This window comes from Rana temporaria, chromosome 1 (assembly GCF_905171775.1).
Source record: "Rana temporaria chromosome 1, aRanTem1.1, whole genome shotgun sequence".
NCBI classification, from domain to species: domain Eukaryota; kingdom Metazoa; phylum Chordata; class Amphibia; order Anura; family Ranidae; genus Rana; species Rana temporaria.
In genome coordinates, this window is record NC_053489.1 from 626,787,814 (window position 1) to 626,815,281 (window position 27,468).

Here is a 27,468-nt window from a genome sequence, read left to right on the forward strand (position 1 = left end):
CTTGGAAACACTTTTTGAAAGATAAAAAGTGGATTTTATATACAACTATATAGATCAGACCAAAATGAGGGACAAATGAGGAGGAAAAGGGGGATAGAGGGACATTGCTCCAAATCAGGGACAGTCCCTCAAAATTAGGGACAGTTGGGAGCTATGTGACAACGCTCACTCACTCTACTGTATCTAGGATGAAGCAACATTGCCACCATAGAAAGGGGTTGTAAAGGTTTGTTTTTTATTTTCTAAATAGGTTCCTTTAAGCTAGTGCATTGTTGGTTCACTCACCTTTTCCTTCGATTTCTCTTCTAAATGTTTTTTTTCTTTGTCTGAATGTCTTACTTCCTGTTCCTCCTCAGGGGGCAAGCTTACTGAGGAGAAACAGGAAGTGAGAAATTTAGACAAAGAAAAAAAAAATTTAGAAGGGAAATTGAAGGAAAATGTAAGTGAACCAACAATGCACTAGCTTAAAGGAACCTATTTAGAAAATAAAAAACAAACCTTTACAATTCCTTTAACAAAAGAAAAGGAGTTTTGTAGTCCACAAAAGAGAACAGGCTGATCATATTGTGTTAGATTTCAGTACAGTGCACCTGTTCTGGCAGGCGCAAAGGGTATTTTCTGTAATTGTACATTTAGATACGATTAGGGACTTATTAGGCACTGCAAACCAAAAATATAAAAAATACTAATTTATTGATAAAACAAATTCAATAAAACCATGATACAAAATCAACAGCTGAACATCCACAAAGGTATATTTACAGAGACCATCCTAACATCCATGATACAGACCAATACAATAGGTAAATACCGGGGAAAGTCCCCAGGGTTCTACAATGATGAACTATAACGGCCACAGAGAGGAGGCTGGTATAGTCCGTCATTGTAGGATACTGGGAACTTCCCCCATTATTTACCAAATATATTCGTCTGCATCTTCTTGGATGAGGCCCAAGTCTATCATTATACGTAATCTATGGGTGATAATAACCATGTGTGAATAGATAAACTTCAACTTGTTTCAACTTTTTAAAAAAATCTTCATCAGAGAAAGATCATGGCCAATCTGGAATGGGAATACAGAAATATAATAATATTCCCATACAGAAATTGAAAAGCAATGGTTATCATGACATTATGTGGTACTTACAGTATATACGGTACATATAGTCCCATATAGCCCACGGTAAGACGCAGCTGAATGTCCCAAAGGGTTGATTTACTAAAACGGTAGCATGCTAAATCTGGAACAGCTGTGTATGGTAGCCAATCATCTTTTCTTCTTCTTTTTTTTGTCAAAGCTTAATTGAACAAGCTGAAGATAGAAGCTGATTGTCTACCATGCAGAGCCGCACCAGATTTTTCACTCTCCAGTTTTAGTAAATCAGCCCCAATGTGTCAATGAAGCACAATCCCACGAAGGAGTGTTTGGCCAGGGGGTGCTACAAGTCCTCACAGGACCTTCCTGTACAGAATGCCATAAATATTACCTTATATTGTTCAATAGAGCAAAATAGACAAGAATAGCATGTCAATACTACATAGAGCTTACCACTAAATGGAATCCAGAAAGACAAACAAGCCCAATTTACAATATATGAATATATATGGATTTCTATATGAAAGGGGCATAGTAGAAAAGGGGCATAAATAAAAATAAGCTCCTAATAGGCACCAACAATTTCCAGATCGAGCATCATCTCCACCTGATAAGGAATTTTTGAAAAATTCAAGTAGGGTTTATCTATTCACATGTGGTTATTATCACTCAGGGCCAATCCGCCATATAGGCTGCAGAGGGCCCCCCAAATTACTAGAGGCCCCGCCTGGTGAGAAGTCATTTTCGGCCCCTCACCCCGCTTCCCAACTGTAATGTGACATGTCATTTTGCTTAGGGCCCCAGGGAGGTCAGGATCGGCACTGTTATCACCCATAGGTGTTAGAAAGGTATCTGTAAATAAACTTTTGTGGGTGATCAGCTTTTGATTTTATATGATAGTTTTAATTAATTTTTTATGATCAATAAATTTTTATTTTTATAATAATTTGTTTGAAGTGCCTAAAAAGTTCCTAATCGTATCTAATTGTGTATGGTTCTACCTATGGGATGTGGCACTTAGCATGATCAGACTTATATAATTTTAGGTATGTTCTGTACTTGTGGAGAACATACTCTATGTAACCTGAAATACAAAACCAATGCAGTTACTTCATCTAAGGACCGGTAAGTTAAAATATATAATTTTAACTTGGGTTTAGATATACTTTAAGTCTTTTCTTTGCAAGGAGACCTTATTTTACCAATACTCCAGCGAAAGAGGGCTTGAATGCCCAAAGTGCTAAAACTTTGTCCCGAGCTGCGTTAGAGACTTTGGGAGGCTTTCTAGCTTGTTCTGTGCAAGCAATAGTCATTTTCAGTGTCCAAAGAGCTGTTGTAGCCAGATGAAGGATACAGTTCTCTCTTCAGTATCCTGTTGACAATATTGAGTAGGACTTTCTTGTACTGCTGACGGAGAAGAGAATAAACAAAAGGATCAGCTGCGGCTTTACTGTATGCAAGGCACTTGCTTGCCATACCCCAGTAGTTGTTTATTTTTACATACGGAAGAAGCTCTATCAACCTAGAGAGAACAAGAGAGCAGAAAATAAGGTATTTCGGTCAAAGACATGCATGACTTAGGCATAGTCAGCTCTGAGCTAAAATAAAATGAATACTTTCTAACCATTCTTACAGTATTGAATAAATTCGCCCAGCGTGTGAGTAATTTCATGCACAGTTACACATACTAAGAAATGAAAGGGATTTTCATATTAGCATTCGCTAAAAAGTACGGAGAATAACACAAGGTGACAGAACATTTAAAAATTCCTCACTAACCTGGGAAATTATACCATACTAAGAATGCACAAGTCACTTTTTTCCATTAAAAGTTTATCTCTCACTAGGAATAACATTCTTTGACAGAAAAGAATAAAAAATTATAGCTGTAGAGACCCTGCCATGAGCAATAGTGTCCCTATTCTAAGTTAGTGTTGCTGGGCAGTAGACAGTGTTCATTTCTTCGACATAAATATATATATATTTTTTTTTTTGATACTTTCTTTTTTTTTTTTATTAAATTTTCTAAATTACAAGCATATATTGTCAATAAACATAGACATTATAAATAGTAGCAGTTAAGGAGAACACAAGTTAGATATTTACATTAAGCTCCAGTGTTTTTTAGAAGGCAACAACAAAAGAAAAAAAACAGTAATTTGAGTTTAACATATGTTGACCATTATCTGGAGACTTGCTAAAATATATGCTTAGTGTTGAATTTAGTAATTAAAAACCAGATATAGTAATATATTAACAGTGTAAGGTAATATGAGAATACATAAAGAAAAACAATTAAGGGTCATAATTTCTAGACCTTGTATAATGTTGGGGTAATATATAATGAAGATAAACAGGGATTTATTGTATAGCCATTAGGTTTATACTGTTTCAATGGAGCTCTAAAGCTGAAATATACTGATAAATAAAAACATAAAAAAAAATAATGCTGCTACCATTTTTGCATATAATAACAATATATGCTAAGAAAGAAAAAACAAAAAAAAAAAACTAAAGAGGCAAGATATAATAGAGGGAAGGGTAAGAAGAAGAAGAAGAAGAGAAAAAAAACAAAGATAGTACGTAGATAAGATAGAAAAGGTCAAAAGGGTCCCCGGGGTATCTCATTATGTTTGTCTTATGTTATTAGCATATTAAATAGCTATTAGTAGTTATGTTACCAAGGTCTTAATAATGTGATGTCAAAGTTGGGAGGGAAAAAATGGGTCACCCAAGGATTCCAGATTTTTTCAAATTTTGCAATATTATCATTGGTAATGGCTTCCGTTTTTGAGTGGGTCATGGCTTGGTTTATTCTGGTTTTGGTTTCTGAGATCATTAATGTTGGGGTTTTCCACGCTTTGGCGATTGTCTGCTTTGCTGATAAATATTTTTGTCATTGTTTTGTCAGCTGAATGCTTTCAGTGATGAAAACCAAACTAAAACACAATTCAAATTGACGAAAAGTCAATTGATGAAAACTATGACAAAAATCAATTCCAATTTTCGTCAATAAACTAAATAGAACAAGAATGTGAGGGAGGGACATTCACCCAACTGAACTTCCTTTTTCTATGGTCCTTTGACTGTCTATTAAAGCCCCAGCCCCCTGACTCTATCAGCAAGCTGTAATGGCTGAGAGATGGAGGCTCCCATCAATTCTTTACATTTCCTATGCAGTTCCACACATTACACTCATTCACTCTTTGGCACCCTCTGCTGGCCATTTCTAAATCGGCAACACAGTTCCATCCTTAGCCTAGGCCCTATAATATTAGCACATTAAAGCTTAAACATGTATTGCACTTTTGCACTACCACAAAGGAATAAATTGGGGGCATCGAGTAAGCTGCTAAAAGAAAAAAATATATATTATTTAAAAAAATAATATTTAATGTTGGTAATATATTCAGGTAATATGTGCAATGGTATTACAGCCAATAGAATTTACAGTTGTTTTATATATATATACAGTGCCTTGCGAAAGTGTTCGGCCCCCTTGAACTTTGCGACCTTTTGCCACATTTCAGGCTTCAAACATAAAGATATAAAACTGTAATTTTTTTTGAAGAACCAACAACAAGTGGGACACAATCATGAAGTGGAACAAAATTTGTTGGATATTTCAAAGTTAATACTTTGTAGCGCCACCTTTTGCTGCGATTACAGCTGTAAGTCGCTTGGGGTATGTCTCTATCAGTTTTGCACATCGACAGACTGAAATTTTTGCCCATTCCTCCTTGCGAAACAGCTCGAGCTCAGTGAGGTTGGATGGAGAGCGTTTGTGAGCAGCAGTTTTCAGTTCTTTCCACAGATTCTCGATTGGATTCAGGTCTGGACTTTGACTTGGCCATTCTAACACCTGGATATGTTTTTTGTGAACCATTCCATTGTAGATTTTGCTTTATGTTTTGGATCATTGTCTTGTTGGAAGACAAATCTCCGTCCCAGTCTCAGGTCTTTTGCAGACTCCATCAGGTTTTCTTCCAGAATAGTCCTGTATTTGGCTCCATCCATCTTCCCATCAATTTTAACCATCTTCCCTGTCCCTGCTGAAGAAAAGCAGGCCCAAACCATGATGCTGCCACCACCATGTTTCACAGTGGGGATGGTGTGTTCAGGGTGATGAGCTGTGATGCTTTTACGCCAAACATAACGTTTTGCATTGTTGCCAAAAAGTTTGATTTTGGTTTCATCTGACCAGAGCACCTTCTTTCACATGTTTGGTGTGTCTCCCAGGTGGCTTGTGGCAAACTTTAAACAACACTTTTTATGGATATCTTTAAGAAATGGCTTTCTTCTTGCCACTCTTCCATAAAGGCCAGATTTGTGCAGTATACGACTGATTGTTGTCCTATGGACAGAGTCTCCCACCTTAGCTGTAGATCTCTGCAGTTCATCCAGAGTGATCATGGGCCTCTTGGCTGCATCTCTGATCAGTCTTCTCCTTGCATGAGCTAAAATTTTAGAGGGACGGCCAGGTCTTCGTAGATTTGCAGTGGTCTGATACTCCTTCCATTTCAATATTATCGCTTGCACAGTGCTCCTTGGGATGTTTAAAGCTTGGGAAATCTTTTTGTATCCAAATCGGGCTTTAAACTACTCCACAACAGTATCTCGGACCTGCCTGGTGTGTTCCTTGTTCTTCATGATGCTCTTTGTGCTTTAAACGGACCTCTGAGACTATCACAGTGCAGGTGCATTTATACGGAGACTTGATTACACAGGTGGATTCTATTTATCATCATTAGTCATTTAGGTCAACATTGGATCATTCAGAGATCCTCACTGAACTTCTGGAGAGAGTTTGCTGCACTGAAAGTAAAGGGGCTGAATAATTTTGCACGCCCAATTTTTCAGTTTTTTATTTGTTAAAAAAGTTTGAAATATCCAATAAACTTTGTTCCACTTAAAATTACAGTTTTATATCTTTATGTTTGAAGCCTGAAATGTGGCAAAAGGTCGCAAAGTTCAAGGGGGCCGAATACTTTCGCAAGGCACTGTATATATATATATATATATATATATATATATATATATATATATATATATATATATATATATATATATATAAATATAAATATAAATATATATATATATAATATATATATATATATATATATATATATATATATATATATATATATATATATATATTAAAGCTGCACTTCTGTTTGTCACAAAGTAATATTTTTATTTGTTCATGACACTTAGTTCTAAAGATGTCTGTCTATGACTGTATGTTCAAACCTTAATACCATAAATAATAACATGTTATTTGATTTTTACTTCAGGAGTATATAATAAGTTTGCAATTTTAGAGACATGCTTAACCACTTCCATACCAGGTACTTACGCAGCTTCCCGCCCAAGCCAATTTTCAGCTTTCAGCACTGTCGCACTTTGAATGGCAATTGCGCGGTCATGCTACACTGTACCCAAACAAAATTGGCGTCCTTTTTTCCCCACAAATAGAGCTTTCTTTTGGTGGTATTCGATCACCTCTGCGATTTTTTTTTTTTGCGCAACAACTAAAAAAAGGCTGAAAATTTGGAAAAAAAATTACGTTTTTATTTTTTTCTGTTAATTTTTTTGTAAATAAGTTTTCTCTTTCAATTACGGGCACTGATATGGCGGCACTAATGGGCACCGATGAGATGGCACTGATGGACATCGATGAGGTAGTACTGACGGGCACAGATGAGGTGGCACTGATTGGCGGCGCTGGTATGCGACACTGATGGGCACACATAGGCGGCACTGATGGGCACACATAGGCGGCACTGATGGGCACACATAGGCGGCACTGATGGGCACACATAGGCGGCACTGATGGGCACACATAGGCGGCACTGATGGGCACTCATGGGCGGCACTGGGCACTCATGGGCGGCACAAATGGGCACTCATGGGCGGCACTGATGGATACTTATGGGTGGCACAGATGGGCACTGATAGGTGGGCACTGGGCATGGATGGGCACTGTGGGGTGGCACTGGTGGACACTGGGGTGGCGCTGATGGACACTGGGGTGGCGCTGATGGACACTGGGGTGGCAGCACTGATTTTTGCCAGGTTGCCAGTCAGTGCCCATTTGTGGGCACTGACTGGCATCTTTTTTTTTTTCTTTATGCTTTTTTTTTTTTTTTTTTTTCTGTCATTTTTTTTTTTTTTTTTCTTCTGTAATTTTTTTTTTTTTGCCCACCCTGGTGCTCCAGGGTGGGCATCCCTGGTGGTCCAGTGTGGCGATCCGAGGGGGGCTGCGCTGATAAACAATCAGCGCTAACCCCCCCTGTCAGGAGAGCCGCCGATCGGCTATCCTCTCCTCGCGTCTGTCAGACGCGAGTGAGGAAGAGCCATCGGCGGCTCTTCCTGTTTACATCGTGATCAGCCGTGGTTGGACACGGCTGATCACGTGGTAAAGAGTCTCCGCCGGAGGCTCTTAACCGAGATCGGAGATGCAGGGTGTCAGACTGACACCCCGCATCACCGATCGCCGCGATGCGCGCCCCCACGGGCGCGCGCGGCATGAAATCCTGCAGGACGTTCTAGAACGTCCTGTCAGGATTTCATAACCACTTCCCGGACGTAAATCGGCCATAGGCCGGGCGGGAAGTGGTTAATTAATGTATTTCAATTAAACCTATTTGATTTTAGTCAACTAAAATGTACTGAAGATTTTAGTCGACTAAAATCTAATTAAAACAAATACAATTCAGATGTATTACAAGACCATGGACTTTATAGGCACAATAGGTACAACAATTTATTTAAAAAATAAAAATGTTATTACAATATTTCTAGTGTAGTGTTGCAAAAAACAAAGAAAAGGGTTTTGACAAGTCCTTTTGGGTGGAGCTATGCTTTAAGGTTTTTGTGTACTACTGTCTGTTGCTGGGGAGTGTCCCTGTCAATAGTGTGGGAAGATCCAATAGGCTGGGTTATATAACTTTTTATCTCTAAGGCCAACCACTAGGTTTATTGCCAGCCGTGCATAATGGGGAAGGGTATACATACAGTCCCTTGAAAAAGTATTCATACCCCTTAAAATTTTCCACATTTTGTCATGTAACAACCAAAAACTTAAATGTATTTTATTGGGATTGTATGTGATAGACCAACACACAGAGTGGCACATAATTGTGAAGTGGAAGGAAAATTATAAATGTTTTTTTAACCTTTTTTACAAATAAATATCTGAAAAGTGTGGGGTACACTTGTATTCAGCTCACTTTTCTCTGATACCCCTAACTAAAATCTAGTGGAACCAAATGACTTCAAAAGTCACCTAATTAGTAAATAGAATCCACCTGTGTGTAGTTTTATCTCAGTATAAATACAGTTGTTCTGTGAAGCCCTCAGAGGTTTGTTAGAGAACTTCAGTGAACAAATAGCATCATGAAGGCCAAGGAACACACCAGCAGGTCAGGGATAAGGTTGTGGAGAAGTTTAAAAAAGGGTTAGGTTATAAAAAAAGATCCCAATATTTGAACATCTCACGGAGCACTGTTCAATACATCATCCGAAAATGAAAAGTGTATGGCACAACTGCAAACCTACCAAGACATGGCCGTCCACCTAAACTGAAAGGCTGGGTAAGGAGAGGATTCATTAGAGAAGCAGCCAAGAGGCCCATGGTAACTCTGGAGGAGCTGCAGAGATCCACAGCTCTGGTGGGAAAATCTGTCTACCTATTAGTCGTGCACTCCACACATCTGGCCTTTATTGAAGAGTGCCAACAAGAAAGCCATTGTTGAAATAAAGCCACAAAAAGTCAAATTTTCAGTTTGCTAGAAGCCATGTGGGGGACACAGCAAACATGTGGAAGAAGGTGCTCTGGTCAGATGAGACCAAATTGATCTTTTTGGCCTAAAAGGATTATCGTGGTGTCATACCAAATCTTTCTCAGTACAAGACAACACACACACATAGCATTCCAGGACCTAGACCTATACCATGAAAATTGCCACATCTATGCCAAGAATTACAGCAAACCAACCACAGGAAATTCCTCCTTACACTATAACAGCTGCCACCATCCTCGCTGGCTCCATAATATTCCTAAGAGACAATTTTATCGTCTCAGACGCAACTGCACAAAAAAATCTGACTACCAGATTCAGAGAAAAACCCTCAAACAAAAATTCCTTACATGGAACACATAGTAAACAAGCACTGGCCTATTCTACTGCAAGAGCCTAACCTGAAAAATAGCATACCAACAAATCCAAATTTCTCCTACAGAGAAGCCCCCAACATTAAATTGAAAATAGCACAGTAGTAAACTCAAAACCACTAAACATATATCCCCATCACTCAGATTTTTTTCCATCATCGGGATGTACCAGTGCCGAAAACCTCTATGCCTAACATGCAGTTTTGTCCACCATGCACAAAAATAATTCATAGTAAAAGGGAAAGTATAGAAAATAAAATAATTCTACACATGCTCCACCAAATATGTTGTCTACTGCTTGTCCTGTCCCTGTGGCCTGCATTATGTAGGCCGAACGATATGCACCTCACGCAAACCTTTCAGGGAACACCGCAGATTCATTGAAGCCAGCAAAGATGAGCATAGCGTTCCCCAACACTTCACAGAATACCATCAAAAATCCACCGCAGGCCTCAAAGTATGGGTCATTGAATCCATCCCTGCCAGTTTCCCTGAGGCAGAGAGATTTCAACGTCTCTGTCAAAGGGAAACAAACTGGATATATGCCCTGGATGAGGAAATAGAAATCAACACCATACTCTAGAACTGAGATATGATATCCAATTGTATTTGCCACACAAACATGGACAGATAAGGTACAACTCACAATACTGTGAACAATTCCTTTCTTCACTCAGCATCAAACAAACTTGACATTCAACATTGAATGTACTTAACATTTTTCATCCAACATCAAATGTACTTGACAAATCCACTCTCCATTCAGTATCGAATGTACAGAACAATTTCCATTAAACACTGACAGCTAGATTCACGTACAGCCACCTATCTTTATGTCGGCGTAGCGCATCCCATTTGCACTACGCCGACATAACATAGTGAGGCAAGTACTGTATTCACAAAGCACTTGCCTCCTAAGTTACGTCGGCGTAGCGCAAATGGCCCGGCGTAACCTAGCCTAATTCAAAATAGGCAGGTAGGGGGCGTGTTGTATGGTAATGAATTCACGATTCATTACCATACATGTAAATGAAGCGCTGTACGGCGCATGCTCAGTATCACGTCGCAAATACTCCTTGCTTTCGACGTGAACGTAACCTACACCCAGCCCCATTCTAAATCGGTTTATACAAACGACGTGAAATTCGACGGCTGTCCGACGTCCATACTTAACATATTTTTGGTGGTTTATCTTTACGCCTGAAAACACCTTACGTAAACGGCGTATCTTACATGCGACGGCCATGCGTACGTTCGTGAATAGGCGTATCTTGATCATTTGCATATTCTCGGCGTAAATCGACGTACTTGCCCATAGCGGCCAGCGTAAATATGCAGCTAAGATACGACGGCGTAGAAGACTTACGCCGGTCGTATCTTAGCAACAGAGAAGCGTATCTCAATTTGAGCATACCGCTTACAGAAACAACGGCGCGGATTCGAACTTACGACGGCGTACGACGTGCGCTCAGCTTGGTTCCAGAACCCAGGCCTCCTCATTGCATCTTCACCTCCTTGTCAAGTCATGTCACCAGGGACTCTGACAGCTGCAGAACGGCTCTCTCTCCCCCAGACAGACGAGGATTACAGCCATTTTCCCATGAGGACAATTCATTATATGCCTATGACCTCTTACTATCTTATAAGTGTTTTTAAAACCCATTGTGCCTGTAATAAATCTTTTAACCACTGCTTTTAGAGGCGACTTTCTGTTTTCTTTATGACCCTCAGAGCTGCTTCTGCTCTACAAAGTGCTGCCTTCTCTCCACTGCTACTAAGGACCGGATACCCAACCTCACCAGAGCACCCTCATCTCTCCCTCCATCGTTGTATGGTGCCCACCCCCTATCGCACCTGCGCAAGCCATCCTACAGCTACAGCGATTTGCGCAGGAGAGCCAACTGGCTGCTGTATAACGGGGGCTGGTCAGCAAGCAGTTAAAGTAGAAGTCCACCCTAACACTAAAATCTCTGCATCTATAGACATCCACGACCCAACACTAACCTATCTAACCATATAAAGAAGAAATGCGTATACGTACCTTTTCTGAAGCTGATCTGCTCCGGTCTCCAGTGGCGGAAGCTCTGCAGAGGAGACAGCTGACAATGGCTGTGAGATGAATGGGGAGTGACGTGACCCATAGACTAGTATAGGGCTTCCATTGTTGGTCTGTGTCCTCTGCACCCAATTCCACAGAGAAGCAGGAGCTGACAGAGTGATATTGGGTCAAATGGGCTTCAGAAAAAGTATGTACAGGCTAGATAGGTTAGTGTTGGATCATGGATGTCTGTAGATGCAGGGATTTTAGTGTTGGGGTAGACGTCTACTTTAAACAGCCGCTGTCGTTAAACAGTGGCCGATCGGCTCTCCTGTGCAAATCGGCGTAGCTGTAGGACGGCTTGCGCAGGCACGATAGGGGCCGGGCGCACACCGCAAACTGCGGGAGCGTGTCCACGTGGCGTTGGGCGGACTCGTTGTCCATTGGCGACTCGTGATTGCCTATTACAGAGGCAGAATTGGGGACCAAGGCGATTCCCCATTCTGACAGGTGACATGACAGGGATCTACTGTTTCCAGTGGTCGAGAACAGTGATCTCTATCATGTCCCTGGCAGCCCATCCCCCTACAGTTAGAACACACCTAGGGAACACATTTAACCCCTTAATCGCCCCCTCTAGTGTTAACCCCTTCTCTGCCAGTGACATTTACACAGTAATTAGTAGCTATTTATAGCACTGATCACTGTATAAATGTCAATGGTCCCAAAAAAGTGTCAAAAGTGTTCGATCTGTCAACCAGCAATGTCGCAGTCCCGCTAAAAATCATTGATCGTCGCCATTACTAGTATTAAAAAAAATTATAATAAAAAAGCAACAAATCTAATCCCTATTTTGTAGACACTATGGGCCAGATTCACAAAGACTTACGCCGACGTATCTACTGATACGCCGTCGTAAGTCCAAATGTGCGCCGTCGTATCTATGCGCTGATTCTCTAAATCAGATACGCCTGAATTGTGGCAAGATACGACCGATGTAAGTCTCCTACGCCGTCATGTCTTTTTGTGCATACACTGGCCGCAAGGGGCGTTTCCATTGATTTACGCGTCGAATATGTAAATAAGCGAGATACGCCGATTCACGAACGTACCTGCGCCCGTCGCAGTAAGCTACGCCGTTTACGTAAGGCGTACGTCCAGCGTAAAGATAAACCACCAAATAGTTGGTCTAAGTTGTGTAGGTTATGGACGTCGGAACTGCCGTCGGATTTTACATCGTTTGCGTAAGTCGTACGTGAATGGGGCTGGGCGTAGGTTACGTTCACGTCGTTGCCATTGAGCCGTCGTATCTTAGGGCGTAAATTCGACGTGATTCTGAGCATGCCGTTCGTTCGGGAAGTCATTTACATGGGTTCACGGCTAATTTTAATACAACACGCCCACTTACGCTCACGCCGGCCCATTTACCCTACGCCGACGTAACTTAGGGAGCAAGTGCTTTGTGAATACTGGCCTTGCCTCTCTATTTTACGTCGGCGTAGCGCATATGAGCTGCGCTACGCCCGCTCAAAGATACGCCGCTCTACCTGAATCTGGCTATATATCTAGAAGAATATATATCGGCCTAAGCTGATGAATATTTTTGTTTTTAGATATAATTTTCTTTTATATATGTATTATAGCAAAATGTTAAAAAAACATTTTTTTTTTCAAAATTGTCGCTGTTTGTTCATTTATAGCTCAAAAAATAAAAACCGCAGAAGTGATCAAATACCAACAAAAGAAAGCTCTATTTGTGGAAAAAAAAGAATGTCAATTTTGTTTGGGTACAGCATCGCACAATTCTCTGTTAAAGTGGTTGTAAACCCTTACAATCCACTTTTTACTACAGGTAAGCCTATAAGGAGGCTTACCTGTAGCTACCATAGATATGTCCTAAACCAGCATGGTTTAGGAGATATCCCCTGTATCAGCATGTGCCGACATCATCGGCACATGCGCATTGAAGCAATGGCTCGTTCGTGCTGTTGCTTCAGCTGACGTGCCGTTAACAGGGGGGGGGGGGCTTCATCGCGGCTCAGGCCAACCACAGCACCAGAGCCCACGAATCTCGAAAATAACTCATACTAGCTTATTATGCCTTTGTCTTTTTTTTTGTGCATTTACTGCACAACACACATTTACATGCATTTACGTGCATTTACTGCACAACACACACTTTAACCACTTCCATGCCAGGCAATTTCCCCCCTTTCTGCCCAGGACAATTTTTAGCCTTCAGCTCTGTCGCACTTTGAATGACAATTGCGCGGTCATGCTAAACTGTACACAAACTACATTTTTTTAATTTTCAGCCAACAAATAGAGCTTTCTTTTGGTGGTATTTGATCACCTCTGCGGTTTTTAGTTTTTGCGCTATAAACAAAAAAAAAATGATTTAAAGAAAAAAAACTGATGGGCACTGATAGGCGGCACTGATAGGCAGCACTGATGGCACTGATAGGTGGCACTGATAGGCGGCACTGATGGACACTGACAGGCATTACTGAATGGCACTGATTGCTACTTTGATGGGGCACTGACAGGCATTACTGATAGGGCACTGATTGGCACTGTTGTGGGCACTGATTGGCACTGAAGTGGGCACTGACAGGCTTTTATTGGGGGACAGCTGGCAGGTGTTGGGCAGTGATTTGCAACATTTGATGGGGGCTGTGATGATAATCAATGTGCTGATTATCAGCACATACCCCCCCACATACAGCCGCCGATCGTCTCTCCCTGTCAGCGTGAACCCGGGGAATGACGTTTACCGGCACTTCCTGGTTCACGCTGTGATTGGTCACAGCTGATCACGTGGTAAGAAACCTCTGTCAGAGGCTCCATACCACGATCGGAGTTGCTGTGTGTCAGGCTGACACACAGCAATTCCAATTCTTGCACTGCAGGCACCCCCCGGGCGCGTGTCAGCTGTGATCATATGCCATCCAGTCAGGATATCACAACCACTTTGCCGCTGTCATTCTGCTATATGGCGGGTGGCAAGTGGTTAAAGCGACGCAGTGCCATATTGCAAAAAATAGCCTGGTCATTAAGGGTGTAAATCCTTCTGGGGCTGACGTGGCTAATCTCATGCATGTTTCTATATGCGCTTTGTACTTTTATACTTGTCTGTTTACTCTGCAGATTTTAATAAAAACTTGTACTGTTAAAAAAAAACTATCCAACCATGTACAAAGCAAATTTGTGCTTTCATCTACTTGTAGCGCTACCCCCAAAGGAGCCGCTGGTTAATTTGGGATCGGCGTATTAAGTTACCAAATTCTTCTGTCTAATGACAATGCTTGTGAGTGTGGATAAAAGAACAAGTGTCCAGCAGGTAACGTGAGGTTTTTTTAATGCTTTATTCCAGAGCCAACAAGGCCAACATCAACATGACACACAGTATAGGAAAAAGGTTGATGAGTAGGAAGGACTTGTAGCGTCAGGCCTTGGATATCAAAAAACATAGAGAGCAAGCCTGCTCTCGGCTCAGAAAATTTAAACGTCGCCACCCTCGTCAGAGTGGGTAAGTGCCCCTTGGACAGGCAATTAACTTGGACCTGGCAGCCAAAGGGTCGCTCGCAATAATCAGATCACTGGGAGGAAACAATGCCTCTGCCACAGGCGTAGTACATTTTCTAGGTATAATTGAAGTGTAAGGATAGAGAATCCTCCCAGTAAGTTTTATTCTACAGGATCACCCACTGACAGCAAAAGAAAAATACCTGTCATGTAGCGCGGTGATCGGATCCCCGGTGGTTCGTCCAGGCCTCACAGACAACCTCTGCACTTAGGTTCTCCCGATCCAATCCCCCACTGTTCAGCCTCCAGCTTAGGAACTGGAACCCAGCAAGCCGCTGGGGTCCCCTTCTTCATCAACGAAAGTCTCTGTGCACAGCTCCGACTGGCCATGAGGATGGGGCCCGCGGATGCGTGCACCCTAAAGGTGGATGCCGCACCTGGAACTCGGGCCCCGCAGACTACTCAAAAAAATGGCCGGTGCTCCAGATATACCCCCCGCCAGCATGCCCAAAGAGGGAAACTCCTCCAATTGGCTGCTGGGGAAGGATGGTTCCGTCAGAACCCCTATAGCGCCAACTGTTGCCCAGGGGTGGGAGCGCACCCCTGGACACACAGACCGACCCAAGAGGCAGTTCTGAACTGGCACCAGCTCAAACTAACAATTAGTGAATAGTGTTGCTCACGAATATTCGCATTGCGAATATTCGACTCGAATATAGCATATTCGAGAAATCGCGCTATATTTCGAATTTCGCGGTGAATATTTGCAATTCCGAATATTCGCATTTTTTCAATTTGATTTTTAAAACAGATCACATCCTATCGACGTCTAAAAGCATTGCTGGTATGATTAGAGACCCTGGGCCGAGTAGCTAAGCTGAGGCGATCCTTTTATGTTGCCAAATTGAAAAAAAAAAATTGCGATTTTTCGCTATTGCGAATGCGAAAATGATTGCGAATTTTCGATAACTGTGGTAGGAGAACTCTGATTGTCTCTGATGCAAAAGGGGGGGGGGCTTTGTGTATGTGTATGTTATGAATATTTGTATGTTTGATATTATTATTTTTTGTAAGAAGGAAAAAATTGCGCATACCTTAAAAAAGGGGAGAATACAGCAGCAACTCAAAAATGTTATACAACATAAATTAATACAAGACAGAAAATGGAGTCGCTCTACAAGAATAAAAAATATGTCTAGTGACAAGACATGTGGGCAAATTATAAAATAAGCAAGCGCAAATAACTTGTGAAATACACAGTGAAACAAATATATAAATGAAATATAGTCCCAATAATAGAAAAATAATCTTTCATAAAAATGTCTTTGATATGTGAAGTGAAAAAAAGTCCAAAGCATGCAGCATGAACGTGTTCAATCTTCAAGGTGTTTGATTGACAAACGGCTGTGACAGATGGATAGAGTAAAGAATCACCACCAATGCAAAACACTTTTTATTTTGTATTGTAAAATATCACGAATATTCTGAGCCAATCAGAGTGCTCCTTCCGCATTTGCCGAATATTCGCAATTATTTTGTATTGTAAAATATCAAGAATATTCTGAGCCAATCAGAGTGCTCCTTCCGCATTTGCCGAATATTCGCAATTATTTTGTATTGTAAAATATCACGAATATTCTGAGCCAATCAGAGTGCTCCTACAGCATTTGTCGAAATTGCGCAATAAATATCGCATTCGCATGTTGCGATATTTCGATAAAATATCACGAATATTCTGAGCCAATCAGAGCGCTCCTCCAGCATTTCTCGAAATTGCGCAATAAATATCGCATTCGCATGTTGCGATATTTCGATAAAATATCACGAATATTCTGAGCCAATCAGAGTGCTCCTACCGCAGTTATCAAAAAATCGCAATTATTTTCGCATTCGCAATAGCGAAAAATCGCAATCATTTAATTTCGATAAAATATCACGAATATTCGAATTTAGCGAATATATCTCGAATATTCGAATATATATTCGAGATATATCGCGAAATCGAATATGGCATATTCTGCTCAACACTATTAGTGAATGGGAGCAAGTGAAATCTCCCATTCCCCACTAACTTTAGCGTAACGCCCCACTAACAAAAAAGGGGGGTGCTACATACTCCCCCCGCTTGAGTGGATACTGTCCCCAGTGTCCCAAAGCATTCGAATGCCGAATGCAGGCCTGACACTAAACCAGACAGAAGAGATAAGAGATAAGAAAGAAAGAAGAAAAGAGGAGAGGAAAAAATAAATAAATACACTTATCATTGTTATATGACATACATACATACACATCCCCGCTATCTAACTGCCCATTCTCACAGTTGTCGAAAGCAGGTGGGTCCAGGAAAAACACAACCTGTAATTGAGAAAAAAAATACAAGACATATATACAACCCCCAGGTTTGGGGCCGAGACTGTACGCTCAAGCCTGAAATCTCACTCCTTTCGCCAGGGTGGATTCAAATTCAAGTGCAATAAGGAGAGAAATACTTAATGCAATAAAAAAACATTCAGCAAAACCACAATATCATCCCCAGAAAGTCATGATGCAGAGCACTGCCCCTAGCGGTCAGCGCGCTGGTTCTGCAATAAGTACACACCAAAACTCAAAGGTGTGAAAGTGGCAGTAGGGAAGAAAAAAACGTCTTTCCTTGATGAGTTCTCCTGATGCCGAAACTAAAAAACCGACAATGGAAATAGTTCTCCTTCCTGATAAATCCCCCTAACTGACTGAACCCACCCCCTAACTGCACATTGGTTCATGTGGCTCTTGAGGAGCAGGGGAGGGGGGATAGAAAAACTGGGGAAGAAAATGTAGGGGCATACTTGTCCGTAACCTCCCTCTGTTGTTTTCTTTTTTTTTCTTTGTTGGGGTGAGCATCCCAGCCAGGCAAACTCACCCAATCATACGAACAGGACCCGACAACGGGAACATCAGGCACCCCGCACAGAACAGCATGTCCCAAAGTTGGAGGAAAAGTGAGTCAACAATCATCACACAGCAAACTCACCAGCTCCTCAAGGCAGGCACAGGCCGGACTCACAAGGGGCACCTCTCTGAGCAGGACGCTTCTTTCTCCTCTTCTTGGAAGAAGCCCAAAATCCCCCGAAGCCCCGCTGCTCAGGGAACCGCGGCTCAAAGAGATGGTCGGGCAGGTCATTACCATCAACTGTAGAATCACCCGACCAGAACTCAGGGTCAGATGAGAACTCTGCTTCAGCGGGGATATAAGCCAACGAGGCAGCAGCCGAGTTGGGTCAGAAAGACCTCTGTAGAGCCACCCAATCGATGGGCCCAGAAGGCCTCTCTCCGGTGGGCACACACTGGATGTAAGCCGCGCCGACCGAGACAGTCCCGTGGGTGGTCTCGGCATGTATGCAGGCCGCGCGGGCCACACGATCACTTAACTCCTCCATCCCGTCCAACGGGCTTACCTTCTGGGGGTAGGAGATCAAGGTAGCCGGCAGAGAAACCTTGGTGGACGGGACAGTGGTACTTCCAACATCAGGAACCTCTCCACCCAGTACTCCTTTGATGGATCCACGGGTGGGACTACATCAAATAGGTAAGTCCCGCACCTCCGGCATCGGATGAAAGGCAGAAGGCAGACAGCCAGCTCCTGACATTCATGGCAAACTAGGCCCAGCATCTCCGTCCCCTCGTGGGACAGCAACACAAACTGTCCCTTGGTGGACAGGCGAATGCCCGTATTCGTCACGGGCGCCCCAGTTGGGGTAGGCACAAAGGACTTTCCCGGTGCGGTCAGAGGGCACCTCAGAGCAGTAGGGGTCTTGGGAACTCTCGACATCTCCAGCAGGGATCCGTCACGTTCAAAGGAAATGGCAGTACTGCTGCTTTGGTGCGAAACTGGACCCTTCCCCTCCCCATTTGGCGCAAAATCACTCTGGCGCGCAGGGGAGGGTGATTCCTCCCACCGAGAAAAAATTGTCCAGGCACGTTGCAGGTGCGTGCTCCACTGCACGGGCGCCCAAGTTCAATGGCGTGCGAGAGGTTCACGTACACAACACCGGACACTTCCTTGTCTTTTCAATAAAGAACCGCGTACACACTCTGGTTGCCCTGGACACACAGACTGACCCAAGAGGCAGTTCTGAACTGGCACCAGCTCAAACTAACAATTAGTGAATGGGAGCAAGTGAAATCTCCCATTCCCCACTAACTTTAGCGTAACGCCCTACTAACAAAAAAGGGGGGGGGCGCTACATACTAATATTTGGAAAATTAAAGGGAAGATTTACATAATTGACTGTGTTATGATTATCAAATCCTTCAGGAAATCAGCCTCAGTTTCTAGGTATATAGAGGTAGTAGGATTTTTTATTTTTTTTTCTTGTTTACTTTTGCACATTTCTTCTTTGAGCTGCAAAGCTTAGGATTTACAGCTGTTCCTTTAGTCATTTTGTTCTTTACCACAAGCCATTAGTGAATTCAAGGCAGCACCCACCATTACACTGATGAAAAAGATTCCGTAAAAACCCCTCACCTTGTGCCGGATTTACAAGGCAAATTATTCACATACCAGTCACTGCAATGAAATTCCATCATTCTAAACATGTTTTCTAGACAAACGGGCACAAACAACACTTAACATGCTAGTTAACTAATCAATATGCTAAATCCCTCATTAAAAACTCCCTGCAGACTCACGGTTCAGAATCCAAATAAATAGCTGTTAAATTATCTTTAGAAAAGATTAAAAAAACAGTGTTCATGTAAAAAAATATGACAAACAAGGTAAAATATATGCATGGCCTAGATTCAAGAAAGGTTGGCGTGGCGATTGTAGTATTAGATAAGAAAAAATAGCTTTTGGTGATAGCTCTGTGTGTTGTGCAGAAATATCTACCTGTGATGGTTTACAAACTACCGCAGAGCTGACAGAAAATGGGGGCCAGAGCTGACAGAATGAGGTGCTTGATAGAATATATACTTACATTTTTATTCCGTATACAAAAGCAAAATCTTCAATCTAGGTAAGTACCAGCACATTATTCACCCATATTTCCATATTTGTTTCCTTTCTTGATTGCTGGTACAGTTATTGAGATGCCACAAATTAGGTCTCCAAATGTTATATAGGTTCAAAAGTCTGAAGGTTTTTTGCCTTCATGCATTCTATGTGTAGCGAGGTATCACTCTTTATGTGATTCAAAGACTACCATTTGCAGATATAAAAGGAACTCAGCTCCCTCCGGTGGCCTATTGTTGGATAGCCACATTCTATTTAGTTTTGCACTGGTATAGCAAGGAATGTTGGAAAACCGAGTACAGGGAGAAAGAGACTCCATTGCCCTGGTTAGTCTATAGACTACACTACCCAGAATGCTTTGCATTCCGCACGACCTGCTGGGGGAGGTAATTTAAGGGAGAGGACGTGTTTGGCACGCTCTCTCTGGACCGCCTCTTCAACCCAGGAGGACACCTGTGTGAGGTGTCTTTCCGGAAATCGAGGCCAGAGTTTGAGGCCTATTCACGCCATCCAGAGACAGAGAGAGGATCCCTGATGGAGTGATCGGACGGTGTCCCAGTGCAATGGTGACCTGTGGGACAATGGGAGACTGTCATCCTGAAGGACAGTGTGTTGGAGTTCATAGACGGTGTGTTGGAGTTCGTAGATGGAGTGTTCCGGAAGGACAAGGCCTGACCTGATTGGGTGAGACGGGCACCTGCCCAAGCATACTAACTGCATTTCAGGAGGGTGGATCGTTTACACTCACCACTGTGATTTGACTGTTCGGGCATCTTCCGCCAGTTTACTTATTCCCTTTTCGGATTACAAATTACTTTTGTTGCACGCCAACGCATGCCAACACGGAAGTGCACTAACTGTTGAGATAATTTGTATTGAGGTTTGGTCTGGCCCACCAAACCATATTAGTGAAGTATATTATCTAAAGACTGCCTGTTAGGTATAGTAAACCGTTGATATTTATCTACATACCCTTTAACTGGGTAATTGGTTCTATTAGAGCTGGGTGAGGCTTGGCAAAGAGGTGCTTCAGTGTGGGTATCTTACTGAAGGAATCCCTTTGCTGTGTACTTACACAGGTCTACATAGTTATTATAATTGAATTTGTATATATCTGTTACCACTAATTCTGATTTTTTCAGGACTCTGCAAGAAGTCCCCTACTGTTTTACCTTTGTTATTTTGCTTTTATCTTACTAAGTAAAGAGTCACATTGGTTAAGCTGAATTTGTGTGCAGTCCATCTGTCATCCTACGGGATCAATACAACTCAAGGTAACCATTTGTTTACATAATTTACTGTGGTGTGATACGATATTGTGCTCCCCAATAGCTATTGGGGTTTGCAATTCCCACTGATACCAGTTGTGCCAAGGGAGGGTTCAAGACAGTTTTAGGGGTTGATAGCCAGAGCATAGACCCAAAACAAACCAGCAGCTCCTTCGGGGGGAGTGCTAAATATGCATGGAAGTAAAAAAACGTATGTGTGCAGAGCCCCATCCCCCCAGCAATAATTACCAGTGATGTGCACAAAAGCAACTGCTCTCCCAACTCTTTGCCTCCTCATTGGCTCAGGCACTTTAGCAGGAGCCATTCACTGCTGTCAAATCACAGCCAGTAATTAGGAAGTGGGGGCCAGGGCAAAACCTCATTCTGTGTTAATGGACACACAGAGCGGGGCTGGGGAGACACACTATAGGGGCACTTGCTATAGGGGCACTCAGCAGGGGGGAGGTGCCCAGAAGGACCCAAGAAGATGTAGATTGGGGCTGCTCTGTGCAAAAGTTTTGCACAGAGCAATAGTGGCGGCCACTAATCTCAATGCAAGGCACCGGACGCATGCATTTAAATTGTTTTATTTTTTTATTTGAAGCACATGATTAGAGCTTGAGGCTCAAATTGGTTTAAAAAAGGGGGGCTTGGGGTGCAGAGCACTTCGCCCTGAGCCCACACACTTATGTGACATTAGCGAATAAATATTCGCTAATGTCTTCCTGCTTTTCCTCCCAGCCAATCAGGAAGTGGGTCCTGAGAACCAATTGGCCGGGAGCCCTAAGACCCGATTTGCCGTGAGGAGAAGCAGGAAGACATTAGCAAATATGTATTCGCTAATGTCACATAAGTGTAAGGGCTCAGGGCGAAGTGCTCTGTATGCTGTATGATGTATGATCAACAGAAATAATTTGCATTAAGGAAGCACTTTTTACAGAGACTGTATGCTGTATATACAACATCTAGGACTTTATGAGGACTGTTTTCTTTAATCATAAACTGTTGTACTAGTTTGATGATGGTGTGGTACATAGGGACATATCCCTGCTGAGCACTACGTTACATCAAAGCAGATTGTGAACATTAGGTTCATCTTGAATCATATTAGTATTCATTTTAGCGCTGTTAGTGTCTACTTTGACACATTTTTTATCCATGACGTGTTTGTTATTAAAAAAGATCCTTTAGTTTAGAATCAATTTAAAACAAGTTTCTACCAAAGCATATTGTGAATGGGGGAGGACTATATGTGATATCTGGTTTGCTAGATATTTTTTCTAGATGGATCTGTGTAGGAATCCAGCACAATTCTGGCACTTTGCCTTTGTGGATTTACATGAGTTTCCTATAATAAAGACTGCTGTTGCATCTCCTTGTGCAGGGTGACTGGTCATGTTTCCACTCCCTGCCAGCAGTCTTTTGGAAACAAAGTAGGAACGAGAGAGGACTTTGATTTTCAGCATGGTGAACTAGGAAAATAAGGTGTATAAAATGCAAATTCCTTTTAAAACTTAGCCCATCAAGCTTCTCTCTGGTGTCACACTGGGTATGTTGCTCCCAAAGGGGACAGATGGATTTATCTTCTTTTCTGATGATTTTTAATCCAGTTAATTCAATGAGATGGCTGGCTGGGTAAGTTCTCATTTATTCAGCTTGCACACAGCCGCATTATCTGTCCAACTAAGTCACGTAACCTAAGGCCCACCTTAAATGTCTTTTACTGGAGTTGAGTATACTTGTGAATAGGGCTGTGCAAATTAACTTTTAATTAATCGATTAATCTTTAATTTTTTTGATCGATCAAAATCTTTTTGATCGATTAAAATTCTTTTGATTGGTACTCACCTCTCAGCCGGATTCTGGGATTTCAGGGAGTTCCGTCGGAGATCCAGTAACGTCACAGACACCGGCTGGGCTTGCCGTGTCCATCTGAAGGGCTCCTTTGCTGTGCCTTCATATCTGCATGCCGGCAGGACCTTACTATCTGCCACATGCAAGGGCTGTTACACTTCCCTCTATCAACCTGGCATTCTACAACCATCCACTGGGAGTTGTGATAGTTCCCTTCATGGGACATCTACATGCCGACGGATTGATGTTAACCTCTCCTCATCTGGATTCAGCAGTGGTATCGTTGTACACATTTTTATACCAGTATCATACTTAGCTACATGTTTTCATGACTGCTTTTGGTACCGTTTGGTATTACTCGCACCATTTTTACAGTTTTTGTAGCTACATTGATTTTATCTCCAGTGCAATATTTATTTTGTTACCTACTTGAAGACTATACAAGTTTTAATGCTATTCCCATCGAGCGCTGCCTTTGTGTGTTTTTTGTATCCTGCTATCCATTTTTCTAGTGGTTGGTAGCTGCACTGGGAATCAGCCTGCAAGGAGATCAGCTAAAAGTAGTTGGATCTGTATGTGCGTTATAATTAATCGAAATTAGTCGATTAATCGATTTAAAAAAAACGATTAATCGAATACAAAAATTTTGATCAGTAACAGCCATACTTGTGAAGACTCATTTTTTTGACACAATTGTAAAACAAAGGCAGCCCTGTGCTTTGGGTATACTTTCTGGTACAATATATCCTGAGTGACCTAAAGCCATTGCCTATCTCATAAGAGGTGTCTGCTTTCACACCTGTCTTCTTTCTTATCATACTTGAATTTTACAGAAAATACTGCAGCTGCAGAATGAAAAGGAATAACATTATAGCCAGGTGCTTATAGAGACAGAGAATGATTTATGACACTGTGCTGCAGTGCTCTCTGTGCTCCCACTGGACTTATGTTGAGTGGGTCAACCCTACTTTGCCTTCATCCACCACTGGGAGCTTACAAGTAGAAGGTGCTCAAGGGGCTTGATGTTTGGCAGTATTGAATCAAAGTAGATGGCATTTGGAAAATAAGCATTACTATGGCAGTTAATGGAGGGTTGGACTACAAGTAGAGAGATATGTACTTTCATAGGCTGTATACCAAGGGATATCTTCTTTGGCTGGAGGAGACCGAGGTGTGCACATCGCTACCCCTGTGTGCACATCAGCCTGCTACAAGCCTATGGCTGTGTGTTGAGGACTGGAGTTTTTCCAGGTAGATCCAGAAGTGAGCTGACATCTGAACAGCAGGACCTTTGTTTCTGTTTCAGTATGTCGGCACTGGAGAGTGAACACTGCTGCCATTTACCTGTTGCTGTTAGCAGAGAATGAGCACATAGAAGCCATCTAACTAGAAGCATTATTTACTGCTCACTGGGACTATACTCATGTGCACCACTGTAAAGACTGGGCCTCAATGCTAGGCGGTTGAAGAGGCTGAATGTCATTGGTGTGTGGCCCATGACTTGGATAGTAGTTTGCAGCGGAGAAAGAGTGGACTGCAGGGCTTTGACACCAGATTGATTTAAAGGAAGTGAGGAAGAGGCAGACAGGCTTGTGAACATTCCTTCTGCAAAGTGAATAGTTTCTACTCCTTTACTAAATTACTTCCTCAAAGTAAGCATTTCTGGATTAAATAATGATTCCACTGGCAACTGGTTATTACTATGGAGCTAAGTGAACAGTAGTTTAGAACTACAAATGTTGATTGGATTTCTAGGAAAGTATTGTTGTAAAACTACATTCAAGAGGCTTTTCCAGTTATAACCCAGAATGTATATTCAGTTAAAACAAACATTGATTTTTTTTTTTCATTTAAGGGCAACTGTTCAGGAACGAATCTAGGGTTCTCTAGAAGTGCATCTGCAAATCCTAATTAGTGTGTATCACACATTCTGAATTCTCGTGGGGAAAGCACACATCAATGTCATTATTCTAACAAGTTCTCTCTTTATAAATTATATACAACTGTAATGCCCTGTACACACAAACGTTTTTTCAGTCGGAATAAACTCAGATGGGTTTTTCCGAAGGCATTCCGCTCAAGCCGTCTTGCATACACATGGACACACCAAATTATGACCGTCAAAAACGCGGTGACGTACAACACTACGTCGAGCCTATACAAATTAAGTTCAATGCTTCCGAGCATGTGTCAAATTGTTTTTTTCTCTGTCGGAATTCCATACAAACAGAATTTCCTATAGACATGTTCTCTTTCTAAGTCTGTCCGAATATCCGATGGAAAAAGTCCGATGGGGCATACTCACGGTCAGAATATCCGATGAAAAAATTCCATCTGACTTTTTTCATGGGAAATTCCGATCGTGGGTACGTGGCATAAGAAGACCTTGTTGGTGTTTCAATCAAGACCAAATCAAGACTAAAGGTATCGGTAAACATTGTAACACTAAGTTTAGTCCAACTGGTAGTCCTTTTACTGATACACTGAACCAAAAAAAATAATCTGGATCCCCACTGTGAACCAAAGCCACAACGCTAGTGTTGGAAGGCAATAGTGCTCACCATTAAATTTCAAAGATGAATCTGTGTGGGTTAACTTTTGGCTCAGATCATGCAATCTGCCTTGGCCATTTGTCCTGAACATCCGTTTAAGTAAATGGGATTACAGTAGGACATAATGGGTTTCATTAGCTTTTCTGCCAAGCAGTTCTTCAAAAACAATAATGCAAGTGTTTATCACATATGAGGCATGATATGCCCCCATGCTATGTCATTCCTACCAGTCTAGAAAACTATGTGGAATTTGTTTACTTTTTCACATATTCACATAATCATTATTTCCATAATCACTATTAAATAGTGATTACTGTATGTCAATATGGGAAAAAGTTAAAAAATAAATAAAAAATACTCCACATATGTAATACATTGTCATGTATGATAACAATTCCGTTTGTATCCCAAGGTTTAGAATCCCCTTTCTCTTTGAATTAACCACTTAATCCCCGGACCATTTGGCTGGCCAAAGACCAGAGCACTTTTTGCGATTTGGCACTGCGTTGCTTTAACTGACAATTACGCGGTCGTGCGACGTGGCTCCCAAACAAAATTTACGCTTTTGTGGTATTTGATCACCTCTGTGGTTTTAATTTTTTGCGCTATAAACAAAAATAGAGCAACAATTTAGAAAAAAAGCAATATTTTGTACTTTTTGCTATAATAAATATCCCCAATTTCTTTAAAAAAATGCAAATTATTTCTCAGTTTAGGCCGTAAAAAAATTTGCAATAAGCGTATATTGATTGGGTTGCGCAAAAGTTATAGTGTCTATAAAATAGGGAATAGATTTATGGCATTTTTATTATTATCATTTAATCATTTTACTAGTAATGGTGGTGATCTGCAATTTTTATCGTGACTGCGACTTTATGGCAGACACATCGGATACAATCATGTCATACTTACCTGCAGTCCTGCAGAGCAGCCTGGATCTTCCTCTACTCGATCCTCTTTGGTGCTCCTGGCCTCTCCCTCCTGTTGAGTGCCCCCAGAGCAAGCAGCTTTCTCTGGGGGCACCCGAGCCTGAGCCACAACTCCCTATGGCCATTCAGACATGGATCTGAGAATGCTTTAAGATAAAAAATTTTTTTGCTTTTACAGCCACTTTAATCATAAATCTCCCTTCTGTTATTGCAAAACAAAAATGCAGATATACAATGGGGTGAGCGCAAAATGTGGTGCAGTTGTGCATGGTAGCCAATCAGCTTCTAACCTCAGCTTTTTCAATTAGGCTTTGACAAAAAAAATATGGAAACTGATTGGTCTCTATGCAGAGTTGCACCAGATTTTGCACTCTCTGATTTTAGTAAATCAACCTCTATGTATTAAAGTTCATGCCTTATTTTTTTCTGAAGTGTGTGCATTTACCATTTTTTGGAATTAAATCCAAAAAATTAAGCCAAAGTAAAAAGGCCATTATGGTCATGGACATGGCCATTGAGATGATGTCGTCATCACTATAGTGTGACAATGTTATCATGGACCAGTGCACTTTAGAAAGTTGTGACTGATGTTTAAAAACAAAGAAGGAATACCTGGATAGGCAATTGAACTGTGTCTCGTGCACAGATAATGTGGACCTCTCCAAATCTAAAGAATATGGACAATATTTCATCACTAATTGTATTCCACTTAGGTAAAATAAACTGAACACGTTGTGGATTAGCAGAAGCACAAAACTCACACCCACTTCTCTGAATCACACACACTCTGATTAGCATTTACAAACACACAAAAGCAAATTTCAGGTCAATTCATGGGTTACAGATTTTAATCAGCAAATCTGCTATGGTAGAGGACTTATGAAACAACAAATCTGTAGCACTGCAACAGCTTGCCAAGAAAAACAGGCTTGCCAGTTTAAACCTAGAATGTTGTAGAAATACATGCAGTTGTTCCATGTTGCAGCAGTCTCTGTGGCATCAAATAATCCAAACAGGATGTAAAATCGAAATAATAA

At 41.7% G+C, this 27,468-nt stretch overlaps 1 protein-coding gene across 1 annotated transcript in view; it reads right to left on the reverse strand.

Annotated features, from left to right (window-relative positions):
• Positions 1–1,885: 1,885 nt before the first annotated feature.
• The window catches only part of GPR78 (G protein-coupled receptor 78), a 55,625-nt gene continuing 30,042 nt past the window's right edge, over positions 1,886–27,468 (reverse strand). The window contains exon 3 of the mRNA XM_040335360.1: positions 1,886–2,621. Coding sequence (XP_040191294.1) covers positions 2,384–2,621 — 238 coding nt within the window. The 3' untranslated portion in view covers positions 1,886–2,383. The remainder of the gene's footprint in view (positions 2,622–27,468) is intronic.